The sequence below is a fragment of the Rhipicephalus sanguineus genome, chromosome 8 (assembly GCF_013339695.2).
Source record: "Rhipicephalus sanguineus isolate Rsan-2018 chromosome 8, BIME_Rsan_1.4, whole genome shotgun sequence".
In the NCBI taxonomy this organism is placed as follows: domain Eukaryota; kingdom Metazoa; phylum Arthropoda; class Arachnida; order Ixodida; family Ixodidae; genus Rhipicephalus; species Rhipicephalus sanguineus.
The window spans coordinates 155378729-155398564 of record NC_051183.1 but is presented as its reverse complement, the minus strand read 5'-3'; the positions used below and the strand labels follow the sequence as shown (position 1 = coordinate 155398564).

Below are 19836 nucleotides of genomic sequence, written 5' to 3'. Positions count from 1 at the left end.
GGAATCCGCCGACCTGCGTGAGACGATCCGAGAAATCGTGCAAGAGGAGCTGCAAAAAATTCTACCTTCATCGCAGCCTCAAGTAGATTCCATCGCCGATGTCGTGCGCCACGACATCCAGCACTCACTGGGCGCGCCTCAGCTAGCAAAGCTGCAGCCACAAGCTATAAGCTATGCTGCTGCAGCCCGCCGTCATGCTCCTCCTCCACGCCAAGACACGACACCGCCGCAGTACCGTCGCCGGACGCCGCCGCCGCAGCCGACGCCCTACCGTCCACCTGTCGGCCAGCGCTACATCCCGTCTGGCGTGCCCCCGACCACCGCCCACTTTGCTACCACTGCAGAGAGGCTCGTCACACCTACCGCCGCTGCCACTACCGTGAGATGGGCCTGCGTGGATTTGCCATTAACGCGCCACGTCCAGAACGTGGTGAACGGCCACGTGACATTGACGACTATATCAGGAGCGCAATGGAATCCCCGAGGACCTTCCCGATCTCCATCGCCAGGCCGGTATGTCTCTCCCCAACGCCGGCCATACACTGGCCCAAAGCGGAGTCGGTCACCTAGCCCGTATCCGGAAAACTAAGGGCAGCAACCGATGGAGGTGCGGTTGCTGTACGACGAGCTACCGAAGATCCTCCGCCGCCAACGACAACGCCGCGACGATGCCCTAAGAACACGACGCGAACCGGAGGGAGCCCTCACGACGAAACTTCGCGGCCCGAAGAAAGCCTGACGATGCAACGTCGAAACAGCGGGACAAATCGACGAAGCCGTGATCCGACGCCACGACCTAACCGTAACGCAAGACGACGAACTAGTGAGATCGACGTTCTTATTGACGACCACAGCGTCACGGCGCTCGTCGACACCGGAGCCGACTGTTGTCTCATCAGCCGACCGTTTGCAACGAAGTTGAAGACAGTCAAGACCGCCTGGGAAGGCCCGGAAATTCCGACCGCTGTAGGACACCTAGTGACGCCCGCAGGAATCTGCACAGCGAGAGTCACCATGAACTGCGTTTATCCCGCATGCTTCGTATTGTTACAGGTTTGCTCGAGAGATATCATCCTTGGTATGGACTTCTTAAGCTGTCATGGTGCATTCATCGACCTGAGATTCGATTCGACAACACTACCTACAGAAAAAGCATTACCACCGCACACGCCATCAGGAAAGCACGCCCTGAATGTGCTCGAAGACCATGTCACGCTCCCCCCTCACACCAGCGTCATCATTTCCGTCGGCACTCAAAAATCAGCAAACCTCTAAGGCGTCGTTGAAGGAGACCAGCACTTGTTGATCAACCGCGCGATTTGCGTCGCAAGAGGTAAAGCCGAGCTGCGTGGAGGGAAAGCAACAGTGGTGCTCACGAATTTCAGCAACGAATACAAGCACGTGAACGAAGACACGACAGTTGCCTACATCGAAGGAATTGTGCAAGCCACCAGTGCTTCCGCCCTCACCGATTCTACCGAATCTACTCCGATGAACCGAGCTCCTCAGCCAGCTTTCGACGTCAATCCGAGCCTCCCGAAGCATAAGCGAGAACAGCTCAGAACTCTGCTCCTGCAATACGAGGACTGATTTTCGTCGTCGTCAAGAATTCGGCAGAACCCAGTCACAAAACAGCGCGTAGTAAGAGAGGAAAGTGCCAGGCCAGTCCGCCGGAGCCCCTACAGAGTTTCGACGCGAGGACGAGGGGGCTGTAAAGAAACAAGTCGACGAAATGCTACACGACGACATCATCCAGCCTTTGAAGAGTCCGTGGGCGTCACCCGTGGTGTTAGTGAAGAAGAAAGACGGAACTCTGCGCTTCTGCGTCCAACTATCACCGCCGGAACAAAATCACAAAGGACGTCTAACCTCTCCCATGGATAGACGACACCGTGGATTGACTCTACAAGCGAAGTACTTTTCTTCGATGAACTTCAAGACCGGCTACTTGCAAATCGAAGTCGACGAGAGAGGCCGAGAGAAGACCACGTTTATAACACCAGACGGCCTCTTAGAGTTCAAGGTCATGTCCTTTGGCCTTTGCTCGGCACCTGCGACGTTCCAGCGCGTTATGGACACCGTGCTGGCAGGATTGGAGTGGCAGACGTGCCTTGTGTACTTGGATGACGTTGTTGTCTTTGCCTCAAACTTCGACGAACGCCTCGGGCGCCTTGAAGCTGTGCTTCAAGCAATCAAGACCTCCGGACTCATCCTAAAGCCAGAAAAGTACCGCTTCGCGTTCGACGAACTCTTGTTCTTGGGCCATGTCATTAGCAAGTCTGGAGTTCACCCTGACCCGCGAAGAACAGCTGCCATCGCTGCCTTCCCGCCGCCCACCGACAAGGCCGTAAGCCGAATCCTGGGCTTGTGCGCCTTTTATGGATGTTTCCTCAAGGATCGCCGAGCCACCTGTGCGCCTGGGCTTGGACGTTTTTTCACGGATCGCCGAGCCACTGACGCAACTCACGAAGACCGACGTCCAATTCATGTGGGAAACTTCGCAAGTTCGTTGAGGCATTTCAAGAATTGAAACGACGCCTCCAGACGCCTCCGATACTTGCGCAATTCTACGAATACAACAAGGTGTGTGACCGGGCTAGTTGGTATTCCATATTGATCAGCACTTCTTCTCGCAGATAGGTAGATTGAAGGCAGCCGGCTATCCCCGTCACCTTGTCGTCTCTGTTGCTGATAAGCTGCGGGAAAGGTTCAAGCCATCGAGTAGGTCTCCTGATCTTCAGGCACCAGCGAGAAATAAGGTGGCGCTTATCCCGTATAAGCATGCCATTTCTCACAAGCTAAAAAAGATAGGTGAAAAGGCGGGCATCTCAGTCGTATTTTCGGCACCGCACAAGCTGTCCGAGCTGAGTGTCAGGACCAACCCTCTAAAACGGGATGAAAGCGCATGCAAAATTAACCACAAGAATAAATTCGTTGACTGCTCTAGTAGCGTTGTTTATAGCATTTCACTCTCATGCGGACAGACCTATATCGGCCAGACGGGCAGGTGCCTTAATGTACGTTTGCAGGAGCATAACCAAAAGGTACGCAGAGGGACAGAAGGTTTTCTCGCAATGCACTGTTCACAATGCGGGTGCGCTCCAGCATTTGATAACACACAGATTTTAGCTAGGCATCGTCAGGATAGCACGCGCATAATCATTGAAGCTGCAGCCATCGCTAAAGGCAATTGTATCAGCAAACCTTCAATCGCCCTCACTGAAAAAGAAATAGATTACCTAAGTTCATCCGGCCAGATAACCTGGACATACTCCGGTTGCTTCTCCTGTCGTCTTTTCGCGGTTTTGTGGTTTTTTGCTTATTAATTCTTTTTGGTTCTTGGTTCCCTCTCCATGCCTGCCGTCATGCGCAATTCAAATGATCGGTGATCACGTGTGCCTACTTGTTCTCGTTTTTCTATGTTTGTGTTAATAAATTTCAGTTGGAAGTCAGCGCTAGTCCTCGTCGTTTCTTCGTCCTTGTGTATTACACGCGCTGTTCACGTCAATCTCTACGAATACGCCGACACGGAAATCCACACCAACGCAAGCAGCGTAGGACTCGGCGCCGTCCTTGTGCAGAAGACCGACGGAATGGAAAGGGTTATAAGCTATGCTAGCCGGTCGCTATCAAAGGGAGAACGCAACTATTCCACAACAGAAAAGGAGTGCCTGGCCATCATCTGGTCTACATCCAAGTTTCGCCCTTACCTCTACGGCAGGCCCTTCAAAGTTGTGAGCGACCACCACGCCTTGTGTTGGCTTGCTAACTTCAATCACCATTCAGGTTGCCTCGAACAATGGAGCTTGAGACTTCTAGAATTCGACATTACCTTCGTTTCCAAGTCCCGAAGAAAACACTGACGCAGACTGCCTGTCCCGTGCCCCCGTGGACCCGCCGCCGCAATACGACCAGGATGATGACTACTTCTTGGGAACCATAATTGCTGACGACTTCTGTGAACAGCAGCGATCCGACCCAGAACTCAGAGCCCTTATGGAATACCTCGAGGGCAAGACCGGCCTCGTTCCGAAAGTATTCAAGCGAGCACTGGCGTCGTTTTTTTTTACGCAACGGCGTTCTCCAAAAGAAGATCTTCTCGCCACTTCGATCCAAAAACTTTCTCGTGGTGCCTTCAGTATTGCGACCAGAAGTCCTCCAGGCCCTGCACGACGACCCGACAACAGGACACCTCGGAGTTTCCCGAACGCTGGCAAGAATACAAGAAAAGCACCACTGGCCGCACCTTGCCGCCGATGTCACTCGCTATGATATGCCGAGACTGTCAGCCGACGCAAGACACCGCCAACAAGACCAGCGGGCTTTCTTCGGCCGATCGAACCACCTCGGCGGCCGTTCAAGCAGATGGGGATGGACTTCGTGGGGCCGTTTCCAACGTCAACTAGCGGTAATAAGTGGATCGTCGTAGCTGTCGACTACCTGCCCCGCTGCGCCAAAACACGCGCCCTGCCCAAAGCCAGCGCCGCCGAGGTAGCCATGTTCTTCGTTGAGAACGTCGTCCTACGTCATGGTGCACCAGAGATCCTCATCACGGACAGAGGTACCGCCTTTACTGCAGACCTAACTCAGGTGATTCTGAGAAATAGCCAGACAAGCCACCGCCGGACCACCGCCTACCACCCACAGACCAATGGCCTCATCGAGCGCCGAAATAAGACCATCGCCGACATGCTGGCCATGTACGTCGACGTCGAACACAAGACCTGGGATGCCATCCTTCCGTACCTGACCTTCGCACACAACACGGCCGTGCAAGAAACGACGCAGATGACGCCCTACAAGTTGGTCTACGGAAGGAACCCGGCAACGACGCTCGACTCCATGTTGCCCAACATCCCGATGAAGAAAACCTCGACATCACTGTGTACCTTCAGCGCGCCGAAGAAGCCCGGCAGCTCGCCCGCCAACACATTAAGAATCAGCAGATGAACGACAGCCGCCGTTACAATCTTCGACAACGCTTCGTGCAATACCAGCCCGGCAACCGTGTTTGGGTCTGGACGCCCATACGCCGACGTGGGCTCAGAGAAAAACTTCTTTGGCGATATTTCGGGCCATACAAGGTGCTTCGACGTCTCGGCGCACTTGGCTACAAAGTCATCCCGGACGGCAATACGAACTCCCAGCGACGCCGCGCACGACCTGAAGTCGTCCATGCCGTGCGCCTTAAGCCGTTTTTTGCGCGTTAGCGAACCTGGGGACTACTTTTTCTTTGTTATTGTAATTTATTCGGGTATGCACTTGATTTTTTTTCCTTCTGTGTTCTGTCACAAGCCTCGGGACGATACTTTTTCGGAGGAGGGAAATGCCACGCCTGCTTCTTGTTTTATTTTGATGTATTCCAGTTTGACGAGAAAGGACGGTCAGCAACGCTCGACGCTGACAGCGCCTCAGTGTTCGACAAGCCTTCGCGAATGTAGTAGATCACTTTGTTAATATTGCGCGCTGGACGCGAATAGTCCAGATTATTCCCGAGCTTGCGCCACCGCCAGTGATAAGACTGGTGTCAGGTATGACAAGAGACGTCGAAAAAGAAGAGGAAAGCCGGAGAAGAAATCAATGGAATAGGAATAAAGACAAGTGGAAAAGGAGAAAGAAGCGGGAGGTGCGCGCGGGAGAGACGCCATCTTGTAGGGCGCGCGCAGAAGAGAACGGCGAACGAGTCGACGGGGAAGATAGCCGAGGGTCCGCGCAGTCTGGGTCTTGCCCCAGTCCTGTGGAGCGTGGAGCCCGCCTGAGTACTAGCCTCGGCGAGCAGCTGTCTTCACGATCCGGTCGTCCAGCTGGCCGGCTGTGCAGTGAGCTGCCGGGACAGGTCAGCGCTTACGCCGCCGACCTCGAACGAGCCCGGGCTTGCGGCCACCCGTCAGCCATGCCAACGGTGCACGGGCAGAATGAGCTGAGATGTGTCAGGAGCGCCTGCCGGCACTGATCTCAGTCTGCCAACGAAAGAGACGACGTACGAGGACCTCATCATTTGCGGAGAGACGCCCTTCTCCACCAGCAGAGACGACGGGACCAACGGACGTGGCGAGCGACGATCTGGTGACAGCGCGACCGATCCTCGTAAGCGGACAACGGTGTACGTCCTATAAACGTTAGCTGTTCATTATTGTGTTTTGGGGACATAGTTATTTCTATGTATTTATTTTATTCTGTGTGTGTGTGTGTAATTGTCTCGTGGAGTGTAATGAAGTGTGTGTTTATGTCACACCTTGTCGCCTTCGTGTGTCTATTGCGCGTGCTCAAGCCAGCCGTGCCAGGAGTCTTACACATCGTGACAACTGGAAAGCGCGATGCGTGATGTATAAAAGACGGCGCGTCCCAGCCATGAGCAGTTTTTATCTACGGCCGACGCTCTGTTCGCCGCTATCAGTGTATAGTGTGTATTGCTCTAGTTTGACTTTCCGTTTCCCGGCCCCAAGTTCGGTCAAATAAAGAGTTTCATCTCGGACACACCGGCTGCTGCCTTTGTCGACGTCATGACCACGTGACAAGATTGACATAAGTTCTAAGTCAATAACGGTGTTATCAGTAGGCGCACGTGCGACAGTTGTGATAGCCGACTTTTCATCATAGCAAGCTATTGCTGCACCAATTTCAGAATGGGCCGCGTCACTGAACAGTTGTATGACCCTGTTACGAGCAGGTGTGTTGAGCAATTTGGCATGACGCTTTGCAGCTGATTTGCTTTGTGGAGTACCGGCTGAGCTCATCTTTGGTAAAGGCATGTCGTCTTCCAAGTCAATCAGTTCTCATGGAGGCGCCGGGGGTGGTAGTGAATCGAGGTTGCCCGTGGCGTAGCCCAATGTCTGTAGGATTTAGCGGCCAGCCGTCATCGTGGAGAGACGGACACGCTGGGCTTGCTATTGCTGCTCCGCCAAATCCCGCAAAACATTGAGCTGACTATATGCATGCAAGTCAGCGATGATATGCGTTTTTTAATTGCGCGAAGACCAGTAAGTCAGCGGTGGGCGTATTTAGGGATAACCCAGTGATCAGTCGCATTGCTTTACGGGTAATTCGTTCTAGATGGAGAGATCGCGCGCGGCTGGTGTGCACATCAGGAAATGCATACATGATTGTTGATACCACGAGAGGTAAAGCAATCTGCCGAACGCTCCCTTCTGCAATCTGTCATACGCGTCCAGTAACAGGGCACATGAGGTGTAATGCTTGTTGGCAGCTTGGGGTCTTAGCTCCCCGTGCTGGTGTATTTGCACGCCGAGTATGCGTATAGTCTGCTTGAGAGAAATAATCGAATCACCCCAATAAAGAAAGGTAAGATTGCGCTCAGACTCGATCCTCCGCCTCGGACCTTGAATGACTGTGACGCACTCTTTTTTACGGACAGGATTTCATGCCACATTCCCGCATGTAATCATATATCTGTCTTTTAAACTCTGGCATACCAAACTACTTTTCATCGAGTAATCGCAAGTTTAGTTGCCTCGATTTAGCATTTTGCTCGCTATCCGTTTTTAACGATTTTGTAATCATACATAACATCAAGACCTCCCTGTAGCGCGGTCTCCTGCTACCCATGTGATCCAGAGTTGGTCCAGTGTGTTACGGCTTCAGCATATAGAGCATCTTTCCCTCCTGGTATTCATTGCAAATTTTTGGAAGATCTGACAATAGCTACATTGAAGGCCGTTGAAATAACGACACCCTGAGGGACGCCAGTCGCTCTACTTTGCCTTCTCCAATGGTGTCACCGACCAAAACTAAAAAGATACGGTCTGCATCAAAAGCTGCTACGAAGCGATAGAGGTCGTCCTTTATTTCAGCAGCCAAAAGCCGTTCCAGTATAGTGGCATGTGGAATTAAATCGAAAGCTTTTCTGATGTCTACTCCAACTATTACTCGAACATGAACCCGGCTAGGCTCTGCAAGCACATCGACGTGTATCCTTCTAAGGATATCCTGGGCGCAGAGGCCTCGACGGAAGCCTAACTGAGGGTAAGAGTACGCTATGCTTCTGCAAATGCTATTCCAGCCTTTCGCAGAGCCATTCGCTCCTTTACCTTTGCTGATGTTCGATGTTAGAGATATTGGCCTCATATCTTGCAGCGATCGAATGGGTTTACCCGACTTCGGTATATGTATCACCATGGACTCCTTCCATGAAGCGGGCAGATGTCCCAATACACAGTACAGTAAACATCCAACTACTTCTGTTAATATCTTCCGGCAGCGCAAGTTTATGCGACTGTGGAATATTACACAGCGTTGGGTAGCGCACTCCATCGGGGCCAGGAGCAATGTGATGGCTAGAGTCATGTAATGACGCCTCCAGCTCGCCTATGCTGAAGAGAACGTTGTGCTCACAAACATCGAGTGGTGGGTAATCATGTAGTGGTGATGTTTCTGTGGGCTGAGGGAAAACTACTTGCCCGCTTGTAACGCTAACTCATCGGAAGGAACGTTCATCTCCGCTACCTCTTGCGCCTGCGAGCACCACGCAGAAGTGGCGAGCTCAGCATGAACTCTTGAAGAAACCAGGATGCATGCTTGACTTAGCCACAGGAGCAGCATGCTGCGATCTTGTATTGGAGCGCCGATGTTCTATAGAAGGCGGTGCAGTAGGTTGTGTTGGAGCACTGCCCGAGCTCGGGCCCAAGATTGTTGTCCATACGTTGCGCATACGTACATGTCTTATATATTTTATCTCGAAAAGACGCTCTTTTTATGTGGGGCAAGCTCCTTGGAGAGGTTCTGGGACGGCCAAGTAACGGCCTTTATTGGATTCTTGCGTGTGGGGCTACTTTTTTATTTGAAACAGGCAGGCAAAATTAAATAAACCGGGCGCTTATACCTTTAGCATCTCACTATTCTGTATTTCATTAACATTTGTCATAACTCAAATGCAAATGTAATTTTGTAACCGCAGTAATAAATGTACCATTTACCAATAAATGTAAATACTAATAAATGTATATATACCCAATAATTATATTAATTGAAGTTTAACGTCCCAAAACTACGACATAATTATGAAGGAGGGCTCCGGAAGTTGTGACCACCTGGGGTTTACATACACCTAAATGTAAGGGCATGGGCCTCAAGCATTTTCGGCTCTACCGAAAATTCGGCTGCCGGGGCCGGGATTCTATCCCCCGAACTTTGTGTCCGCAGTCGAGTACCGTAACCACAAGACAACCGCGGCGGGTTATACCTATAACTCATCGCCGCAATACGGATCAAAGAGCTCCAAAATGCGGAAGCTTTCTGGGAGAGTTCCAGCCGTCCAGCCACAGTTCCAGCCATCCACTAAAGCAAAACGTCTGCGCGAAGTCACGTTGCATAGAATCACTAAGGAGAAACTTTTTCCGCGGCTCCGTCACGGCTCCCAGTCGTCATGCGACGCGATGTAGACATGCAGAGCCTGCTTTGTGTGCCCACATTTTTAACATGTGAGCTTTCGTCTTATCCCGTTTATTCCGCTGTATGGTGCGAGAGCTTCAATACGGCCGCAACATTGTTGCGATGTGCAGGAACAGTATATGTCCATTAAACACGGCATGGGGCAAGGTACATTCAGTTGCCCAAATATCATGTGGCTTTCAGACAAAAAGACAATTGCAACTACGTGCGGGGATACCTCCCCATACCTCGTACCCAAGCAGTGGTAAGCGTCGGGAAGCCTTTAAGCGACTTTATCCCAAAAACTGGAATGAAGACCAAAAAAATCTAAATCGCTTCGTTGCACCACCTGCCACTTCTGCCCCGCGTTGTCCAATGTAGTTTCGATGGCATACACCATTTTAATAGGGGGAAGAAAAGCACTGCACTAAACGCGCATAAAAGCTTCTCAGACCTTCAACGAGAAGCCTAGAAAAAAAGTCTTATAGATGATAATGAAGATTGCCGCAGCGTTCGAACACGAGAGAAACGAAGGGATGATCTGGACGGCTATATTCATTCTGCAGATGTCCGCAAAGACATTCAAATTTTTCTCCACTTGGTGAAGTATAACAACGAGTGTCGACTTCACAACTTGCCGGAAACATTTTGTGCGCCCCTACGGCTAGCGCAAGCAGCGAAAGAAACCTCAGCGAGGCAGGCTATGTGGTCCACCAGCGCAGTTAAAACCGGAATGCCTTGATAATTTGCTTTGTCGCACAATAACATGCGACCATATAAACTGTAAACTATGCCACAAAGCCTTTTAGACTGGGGTGACTAGCAATGGCGTGATCGATGAAAGAAAATGTATCACAAATAGTTTTTTTCTTTCGCCTGGCTATACGTCTTTCGAGTAGTACACATGGTGCACACGGTTTCTATCATTTTTATCTATGTTAGTGCACTGACAACAAAGGTAATAAACCTGGCTATTTTCCACTATAACGTGACAAGCTACTACCACGCTGAAGATAGCTGCTGCAAATTCAGAAAAGTGTACGACTCCGTGTCTTCGTAAACCATTTTTGCAAGTTCGATACGGCCTGCAATAAAAACAACAGGGAAAAAAGCGTTCTCGTATCTCCTCCATCTATTTTTATTGCGCTCGCTATCGCAACTGAACTCATGCTGCAGTCACTTTCCTTGCTACAATATCTGCTACGAAATACTCTTGATGACTCGTGTATTTGGAGAAAAAAATATTGGTACGGTAGGCCGCTTCGGAAGAAACGCTCATCGTATCCATTATGTCCGGTAAACTAGGAGGCCCTTTGTACAAATAATTATCGTATGTTAAAGCACACTTGTTAGCTAAGGATGCGCTAACAAAACTTAGATATTTGCTACTTAAAACACCTTTCCGTAGATTCAATGTTCGGGAAACATCACCTAGATTACTGGCTCGGGCCTCAGTCGTGCCCGACCTGCGGTTAGGCTGGGCCGTGCCGGGAGGGTAAATTTTTTACTCGGTTTCGGGCCTTGCCTCACTTTGAGTCACCGGGCCGGGATCGGGCGGGCAAACTTCAGCGAGTACCGGGCCGGGCCGACAATCACGGCCTGTGCAGTGCTCAAGGCTGTGTATCCCATCAAAGTGTGTATGCCTGTGCCACTCTCCTGCAGTAAAATCACTATAGGTAGCGTTGTTGTCACTGAGAACCTCCTGAGCTCTGCACGTTTACACCGGATTCCCCTGCAGTTCCACTGAAGAAACCACACACGAAAATCCGGCGAAAAAATGACGCATTGTTGCACATACTGAATCGTCATTATTGGTTCTGTAAAGTGTTAGAGGACGGCTATGCGTATGGTACAGCAGGTCGTCTAGACTATTGCCGAATGGGAGGAGTTTGCATGTGCAGAAGAGGAACGATACGCTTGATGACATCCGCTATGACGTGCTCAATGGGCTTCAACTGATCCTCTTCAAGTGCACAGTATGTGAGAAATCTGCCCTGAAAGGCGCTTCCACGCACTACCGTGCGGTGGGAAGCGCTTCATCGTAGATTAGGTGCACATGTGCCTGTTTGGTCTGCATCGATTGTTGATCAGCTGGGAGCGCTTCCCATGGTACAGTGGAGGCACAGTAGTCACCGCTGCATTCCCGTGCTTCATTTCATGTAAGTTACGTTCTTTGGTAGGCGCTACTTTTTTATTTAGCCCTCTGCACTCGGGGCTGTCTCTGCGGTAGTAATAGGGGAGGAAACTCATCGACGATGGGAGCGCTTGAAAAGCAAGGAGGCAACCCTGCTCCTACATGCACTTCGCATCGAGCTAGCAGAGAGAGCTGATTGTAGTTCCCCCCGTTCCCCCCTCTAATGTCGCCTCAGGGCTAGAATGCGTCCGCGTGTAGCATATCTCAGTTTCGCACCAGCCGTCTTCAGAACAGGGCACATTCTTTCTCTAAATGCTTCCCTTCACAGTTTAGACAAAGCGGGTTCGCCCTTTTCCGGCAGTTATCTGGTTCACCGTGCGCGATACGGCCGCAGCCGTCACACCTATTTTAGTCTGCAGCTTAAAGAGGAATTTTTCGCGGTGTTTAGAGCCACGGAATCTAATAAGAGCTGCACCATTGTTGCCCATTGGCTGAACACTATCTTGCACGAGTAGCAAGTGAGGTTAGCGATAAAGACTCCACTGGTAATCTCGTTGGCGAGATAAATCCCACCGCGTATCTGACCGCAATGAATAGTCTCAGAAGCTTGAATCGACATTTTGTTGCCGCAGACGTAAAAGTGATCGCATCGCAACCGAATGATCTCTTATGTGTTGATGTGGCATGCCTACGGCAAGCTGATTGTTGCGTTCTAGTGGCCGTGCTTGATATCCGGTATAAAAGTGCATTTTGCCTAGTTCAACGGCTACTGCAGTGCGCAAAAGAGGCGCGGGTATTGTACTTAGTTTACCAGGTCACACTAACTTGATTACAACAGCATATTTAACTGCTATGGGGTCAACTGTATGATTACTGTTCTTTCGGCCTACAGTGTGCCACCTGTCCACATTCTCTAAGGGGAGTTTATCGCCTGGGCCCTTTCTTTATCGCAGCAACTTGCACGGGTGGCGTGGTCGCAGTATTGCAGTTCGGCATGTTGTTTGCCTGTCGGAGCTTAGCCTGGGCAGTCCGGATTACATTCAACCCAACATTGGGTCTTTTCGCAGATTTATACGAATGAGGAATATTCTGTCTTACCTCAGAGAAGCTATTCCCAGCCATGTTTTTAGCGCTGAGGACGAAGAAGGGGTTGGAGACTGGTGTGGCCGGGACCTCTCGTGATGGCATGGCTGTCAAGCTGATTGTTGCGTTCTAGTGGCCGTGCTTGATATCCGGTATAAAAGTGCATTTTGCCTAGTTCAACGGCTACTGCAGTGCGCAAAAGAGGCGCGGGTATTGTACTTAGTTTACCAGGTCACACTAACTTGATTACAACAGCATATTTAACTGCTATGGGGTCAACTGTATGATTACTGTTCTTTCGGCCTACAGTGTGCCACCTGTCCACATACTCTAAGGGGAGTTTATCGCCTGGGCCCTTTCTTTATCGCAGCAACTTGCACGGGTGGCGTGGTCGCAGTATTGCAGTTCGGCATGTTGTTTGCCTGTCGGAGCTTAGCCTGGGCAGTCCGGATTACATTCAACCCAACATTGGGTCTTTTCGCAGATTTATACGAATGAGGAATATTCTGTCTTACCTCAGAGAAGCTATTCCCAGCCATGTTTTTAGCGCTGAGAACGAAGAAGGGGTTGGCAGACTGGTGTGGCCGGAACCTCTCGTGATGGCATGGCTGTCATGCTGCTAACAGCGGCGGCATGGCTTGGTGCACATTCTTCGTCAGCGGCTGGCGTATCCGGGCTGTCAGAACAATCTTCGCTGCCGGCTTGTCAACTAGAGGGGCCGAAACTGCTGCTCGTCGGAGACGACGAGCCAGGCGGTGGTGTAGTACACTGTAGTCCTTCATGGAAGGGAACACGACAGCGCATGGCCTGCGTTCTGCGGCCGCTGCCTACAAAGCAATCAACCGACAGCTGAAAAAAGCATGTCCGCTTTTGGCGTCATCTATTGGCAAACAAAATATCGATTCATGGCCGTTGGATTAGCGATTCTAGATTACGCTCCCGCTCTGCTCTTGAAAAAGGCGATGCTGCCAAAAGCGGACGTGCTATCTTTATCTATTGGTTGATGGCGCTATAAGCAGCCGTCGCAGAGCGCAGGCCACGCGCTCGCGTGTTTCCTTTCATAAAGGACGACAGTATGCATTTCATTTTTGGGGAGCGTACCTCAAACAAATCAGGGCGATAACAACGATATCACGGGAACGATACGAGCGGGCGTCCAAACGGTGCGGCTTCTTGCAGCGCCCCCCCCCCCCTCCTCTTAGTGTGCCTCTTGATATAGACGTGCTGGCCAAAAGGAAATACAAAAACTAAACGAAAAGGACAACATTTAATCTGAACGCACTAACGTCGACAAATGAACTAAACATGAATGCTTCGTTTTTGTCGGTTATATGGCAGTTAGAGGGAAATGGCGAAAGATGTGAACACATAAACAAACAGGACGGACTTAGAGGGGTCAAATTGCAAAACAACCCCCAAGTTTATTACCTCGCAAAGTAAGATAACTCCTCTGAAAGATGTACAGAAGGTACACTAATGCACATGTCTCCAGTTAGGTTCACGCTACCAACCCGTTACGTTGGTCATTCCTCACGTGCTGTTTTCTCTTCTTGTTGCCCTTGTTATTGTTATAGCCCAGTTAAAACCATAACGAAATGAACGTCAACCGACTAGCCCAACCTGGTGCCCTTCTGGGGATACCGCGAGATCAGGAATCAAGAAAGCGCCCTTACATTGCCTTTTTTTATTTTTCTTTTTTTTTCTTGGTCAATTTTTTATGCCGTAAGGAATAGCATGTGCACTGATAGTGGGAGTGGCAAAAGCGCACTTCCACCTCCGCTATCAGTAGTACCAGGCCGACATGTGATACATACCCAATTCCAACATGCCCCAACTTCAATTATTCTGTAGAAGACCAGAGTTGGCAGCAATACCATTACAGTAATTAAATTACTTTTTGCTGTAATGAGTAATGCAATGAATAACATCAAACAAGTAATCTCAAGCAAATTACTCATTACATTCAAAATTGCTACTAACCGTTATATAACATGTCCTATATATGCATGCGGCAGAAGCCCAAACTTTGTTTTCACCAGACATTGCTTGGTATGATAAAAAAAAAAGATGTAGCCCGTGTTCTTCCTCCTCCGCATCATGCCTTAGCGGCTTCTGATTGGTGGAAATATTCAGAGTCACGCCCAGAGCGCCTGCTCGAGATATGCTGCAACGAAAGGCGCGAAAATGTCCCATGGTCATAACGATTAGGTAGAACATGAATGAGTTCTTTCCGCTCCTATATGATTCCGGCCGTTAGTCCTTCACTCTTCAGCGATTTTCGGTCTGCGCTAAACTCGGCTGCCTGTGACGCGAGGTCATGAAGCTGCGAAAACTCATGATGTCAAGATTACGTGTACTGTAGTGAAGAAAGGACGACGAAGAAACACACGAGCAAGCTGCAAGCAAGCAAGCCGCAGTGTCAAGAGTAGCAGGGGACTCCAGCTCGCGCTTGCCCGGATTTTGGCTGCTTGACGCCCGCCGCTCTCCGACGCCCTACTCTAGACGCTTGTTGACATTCCCTGAAGACGCGTCAATAAACCACGTCACATTTGGTGGAGGTACGTGGATTCCCAGTACCAACCTGGACCTTCGCTCCCGGAAACTCCCCCCCGGTTCGTGACCACTATCGCCACCATGGCCGAGGAGACCCCTCTCCAGTCGGGACCTTCAGCGGTCCACGTCAGCTGCGGCGCCGTGTTCCGCCAGCGAGATCCACCCATCTTTACCGGCTAAGGTGACTCGGACGTGGAAGAATGGCTCTCGAAATACGAACGTGTGAGTGCCAGCAACAAATGGGACGACCAAATGAAGCTTGGTTACGTCCAGTTCTACCTTGCGGACATCGCCCAGCTGTGGTATAACAACCACGAGAGCGACATTCCCACTTGGTCCGTCTTTAGGACTTCCATTACGGACGTTTTCGGTCGGCCATCGGCTCGCAAGCTTCGGGCAGAGTAGCGCTTGCGTCAACGCGCGCAGCAACCCGGCGAGAACTTCACGGGCTACATTTAGGATGTGCTGAACCTCTGCAACCGCGTGAACTCTACCATGACCGAAGAGGATAAGATCAAGCACATCCTGAAGGGCATCGAGGACGATGCTTTTCAGATGCTCCTCGCAAGGAATCCCACCATAGTCGCTGCACTCGTCTCCTTGTGTCAGAGCTTTGACGAGTTGCGACGGCAGCGCTTGATCGCGCGCCAGGCCCTCACGACGACCGACACGCTATCGAGCTCGCACGTTACTGCTCGCCCTGCCGATCAGCAGCCGCTGCTATCCACCATCAAGGAGTTTATCCGCTAAGAGGTAGCGCGTCAGCTTTTACTACTACCTCTCACGAACGAGCCAGTGCAGACTTTGGCCCCTGACCTTCAACACGTCATTCGGACCCAAATTGCTGAGCACCTACCACCATCTATACCCCAACAACCACTCGTCACTGCGCCGCTCACTTACGCAGCTGTCGCTGCTCGGCCCCCTCAGCAGCCTATGCCGTATACCCGACCTGCGATGCCAACCCCTGCGATGCCAACTCCTGCGATGCCGACCCCTGCCTCGCCGCTGACCACGACTTCGTCGCCGCTTCACTACGCAGGGCCCTCGCCTTCGTTTTTCCGCCGTCAAGACGTGTGGCGAACACCGGACAACAGGCCCATCTGCTTCGCCTGCGGTGTCGCTGGACACGTCGCTCGCCACTGCCGCCGTTGCCCACCCTCTTTCTTCGACACGGTGGCCACACCTGATCCTTCGTCGTCACGCACACCACCTAGGTACGCCGCTGATAATCGACCATCCTTCTCCTATCGTCGATCACCATCTCCTCGACGACGCTCTCTGTCACCCATGCGTAGTCGCTCAGCTACAGAGGAGGGAAACTGATTGCTGCAGTTCCGGAGGCAAGAGCTGCATGCAAGTCGAACTGTCCAAGGCCTCCATGTGTTTCGCCGCCAAATGTTATAGACGTCGATGTCTAAGGAACCGCCGCCGTTGCGCTTATTGACACAGGGGCCGCCGTTTCCGTCATCTGTGAGACACTGTGCCGTAAGATAAAGAAGTTGACGACGTCGCTATCAGGACTAATGCTCCATACTGCCAGCTCACAGTGCATTGCGCCGTCAGCTGTCTGCACTGTGCGAGTCACCATACAAGGTGCACTTTACGTGATCGTGTTCTTTGTGCTACCGTCCTGCTCCCACGAAATTATTCTCGGTTGGGACTTCCTATCGAGTCATAGCGCCATCATAGACTGTTCTCGTGCAGAAGTAGCTCTTATGCCGCTGCAGACCTCTCTTTCGTCTGACCCTCCCCACAAACTAGTCGTCGCTGAGGACACAGATATACCCCCAAACACGTGGACCCTTGTAGCACTGACCTGTACGACCGCACCAGACGGAACAGCACTCTTTGCCCCGTCGGACGTATTTCTACGTCATCGCGGCTTACGACTGCCCTTTGCAGTACTATCGATTAATTCTGGCGCTACGATAATGCTCGTTGCCAACTCGCTGACGTCCGCCGTTACCTTGCTTCGCGGGGAATCTTTGGGGCACGTACAAGACGTCGACCTCTTGCGTTCCCTGGACTTCGCTGAGGACCAACACCACCTTCAGCTGAACGCCATGACGTCACCTGTTCCCAACTCTTCAGCCCCAGATAATTTCCGCCCTTCAATCGCCGACGATCTACCGCCATCGCATCGCAGCCAACTCCTCGCCCTTCTCCAAGACTTCCGCTCGTCCTTCGATTGTGCCCAGCCAACCTTGGGCCGCACGACGAGCGTCACACACCACATCGACACCGGTTCACATGCTCCCTTACGCCAACGACCCTATCGAGTTTCCGCGGCAGAACGGCAAATTATCAACGAACAAGTCGACGACATGCTTAAACGCGCAGTGATACTGTAGCGGAAGCTGCTCAGCACCACCGCATTCTTTTCTATCCCGTCTGCAGCCGGCCGTCGACAGCTCGCCTACGCGCGGCGCCAGCGCCTCCTCCTCGTGTTCGGGGAACAACGTGTTGTCGGGGCCGGTTCCGGGAATTAGCACCGGCGGCATGCTGCGTCTGCTCGCTCGGGGGCCCCCTTTTTCCTCTTTCTTGTAGAAGAACGCGGGGGTGCCTCCTTCTCTCCCTCGTCGAGGGGAGCTCTCGTCACTCGCACGGAGTGGAAATAAACAGTCTTGCCCTGCAACTCCAAACCAGCTTCACGTCTCTTTTCTCGCTGCCTCCGGCAGCCGACATTCCCGGCCGCTACAAAATTGGTGACCCGAACGCTTCAACGAACACGCCGCGATGAGCTCCGACGACAACGCTGCTGCCTCCACGCCTGCGGTCATCGCCACAGAACTGAAGCTACCAAATTTTTGGCCGAAAAATCCAAGAGTTTGGTTCAGCCAAGTGGAGGCCCGTTTTCAGCTCCGGCATATCACCTCGCAGTCGACAAAATATCTTCACGTCGTCGCAGCCCTGCCCCCCGAAATCGCCGACGCTATCGACGACATTTTGGTTTCACCCCCCGCGCAAGAACAATATGACACCCTCAAAAAGACGGTGCTGGACCGCCTCGAGGCGCCTGAAGAAAGCAGACTGCAGCAGCTCTTGTGTCGCGAAGAGCTGGGCGACCAACGACCTTCCCAACTGCTGCACCGTATGCGGCAACTACTCGGTGTGCACGCGCGTCAGGACGGCCAGCTCCCACTTCTTCGTGAACTTTTCCTGCAACGGCTCCCCCAGTCGGTGCGCGTGGTTCTCGCGGGTTCAAATGAGACGTCCCTTGATCAACTAGCGCAACTTGCCGATCGCATCACGGAATACTCAACTCCAACCTTTGCGCCCATAGCTGCTGCAAGAACACATGAGCAACCAGATCGACTGTCGCGCCTTGAGGAGAAACTGCAACACCTTACCGAGACCATGCAGAAACTTGTGCTATCTGGCGCTCCCCAACAGGACGAGCAACGACGCAACCGATCCCCTTCAAGACACCCAAGCTCTTCCCAGAGAAGCCATGCACGAGATACACAGGACGGAGGTTTGCTGGTACCACCGTCGTTTCGGCACGGGTGCTAGCCGCTGCACTCAACCTTGCTCGTTTCCGGGAAACGCTCCGGCCAGTCGTTAACGGCGGCTTACGACATCGGCCCTCCACCCAGCCGCCTGTTTTTCGTAGTCGACCGCGTAAGCAACTCGCGCCTGCTAGTCGACACGGGAGCCGAAATCTCTATTGTCCCGGCAACCCCCGAGGATCGCCGACGTAGCAAGAACACATCGTCGCTGCAGGCAGTGAACAACACTGCCATCGCTACGTACGGCTTCCGCTCGCTGACAATAGACGTCGGACTCAGGCGCCTGTTTCGCTGGGTCTTCGTGGTGGCGGATGTTAATTTCGCCATACTCGGAGCAGATTTTCTCAGCCACTTCAACCTGGATGTGAGCGTACGTGACCGTTGCCTCAAGGATAACAACACATCCCTCAAAGTACGTGGTTTGGAGTCAAACATCTGCTCATCTGGCATCTGCGCCTTCCAGCCAGTATCAGCCTACCACCACGTCCTGGCCGAATTCCCCTCGCTCACCAAGCCCCGCAACACGGAACAGCCGGGTGAAACATAACGTGACTCACCACATCGTCACCACCGGGCCGCCAGTCACCGCCCGGCCACGACGGCTGTCCAGCAAAAGGCTTCAAGCTGCACGCAGGGAGTTCGAGCACATGCTGCAGCTGGGAATTGTTCGCCCTTCGTCTAGCAACCATTCATCGCCGCTACACATGGTGCCTAAGGACGACGATTGGCGCCCGTGTGGTGATTACAGAGCCTTGAACGCATCGACAACGCCGGACCAGTATCCTCTGCCACACATTCACGATTTCAGCGCGCGGCTGGCAGGTACGAAAATATACAGCAAGATCGACCTTTGTAGCGGCATACCACCAAATCCCCGTCGAACCGCAGGACATACCAAAAACAGCCATAACAACTCCGTTCGGCCTGTTTGAGTTGTCCGCATGCCCTACGGCTTGAAAATGCCGCACAGACCTTTCAAAGGTTCATGGATGAAGTCACCCGGGGTCTTCCTTTCATCTTTGTCTACCTGGATGACATTTTGGTGGCCAGCAGAACGCCTGCGGAGCACGAAGAGCACCTCCGCCAGCTCTTTCAGCGTTTGGATGAGCACGGTCTGGTGTTTGAAACCTCCAAAGTGCGTGTTGGAGTCGAGGCGATCAAACTTCC

The 19836-nt window shown here is 52.0% G+C and overlaps 2 protein-coding genes across 2 annotated transcripts in view; one reads left to right on the top strand and one right to left on the bottom strand.

Moving 5' to 3' along the window:
• LOC119403609 (uncharacterized) overlaps positions 1 to 15324 on the bottom strand; it is a 58092-nt gene extending 42768 nt beyond the window's left edge. Inside the window, exon 1 of the mRNA XM_037670532.2 lies at positions 15182 to 15324. Coding sequence (XP_037526460.2) covers positions 15182 to 15324 — 143 coding nt within the window. The remainder of the gene's footprint in view (positions 1 to 15181) is intronic.
• Positions 15325 to 17896: 2572 nt separating this feature from the next.
• LOC119403608 (uncharacterized) lies at positions 17897 to 19216 on the top strand. Its single transcript, XM_037670531.1, has 2 exons — positions 17897 to 18635; positions 18774 to 19216. Exons 1-2 carry the CDS (start codon positions 17897 to 17899, stop codon positions 19214 to 19216), a joined length of 1182 nt encoding a protein of 393 aa, XP_037526459.1.
• The last annotated feature ends 620 nt before the right edge of the window (positions 19217 to 19836 follow it).

Excerpts from the sequence above, each read along its gene's own strand:
- LOC119403608 (XM_037670531.1), top strand. The coding sequence starts at position 17,897 with ATGAGCTCCGACGACAACGCTGCTGCCTCCACGCCTGCGGTCATCGCC. Across the intron at positions 18,636-18,773 it reads ACGAGATACACAGGACGGAG|TCGACCGCGTAAGCAACTCG; the intron begins GTTTGCTGGTAC and ends TGTTTTTCGTAG.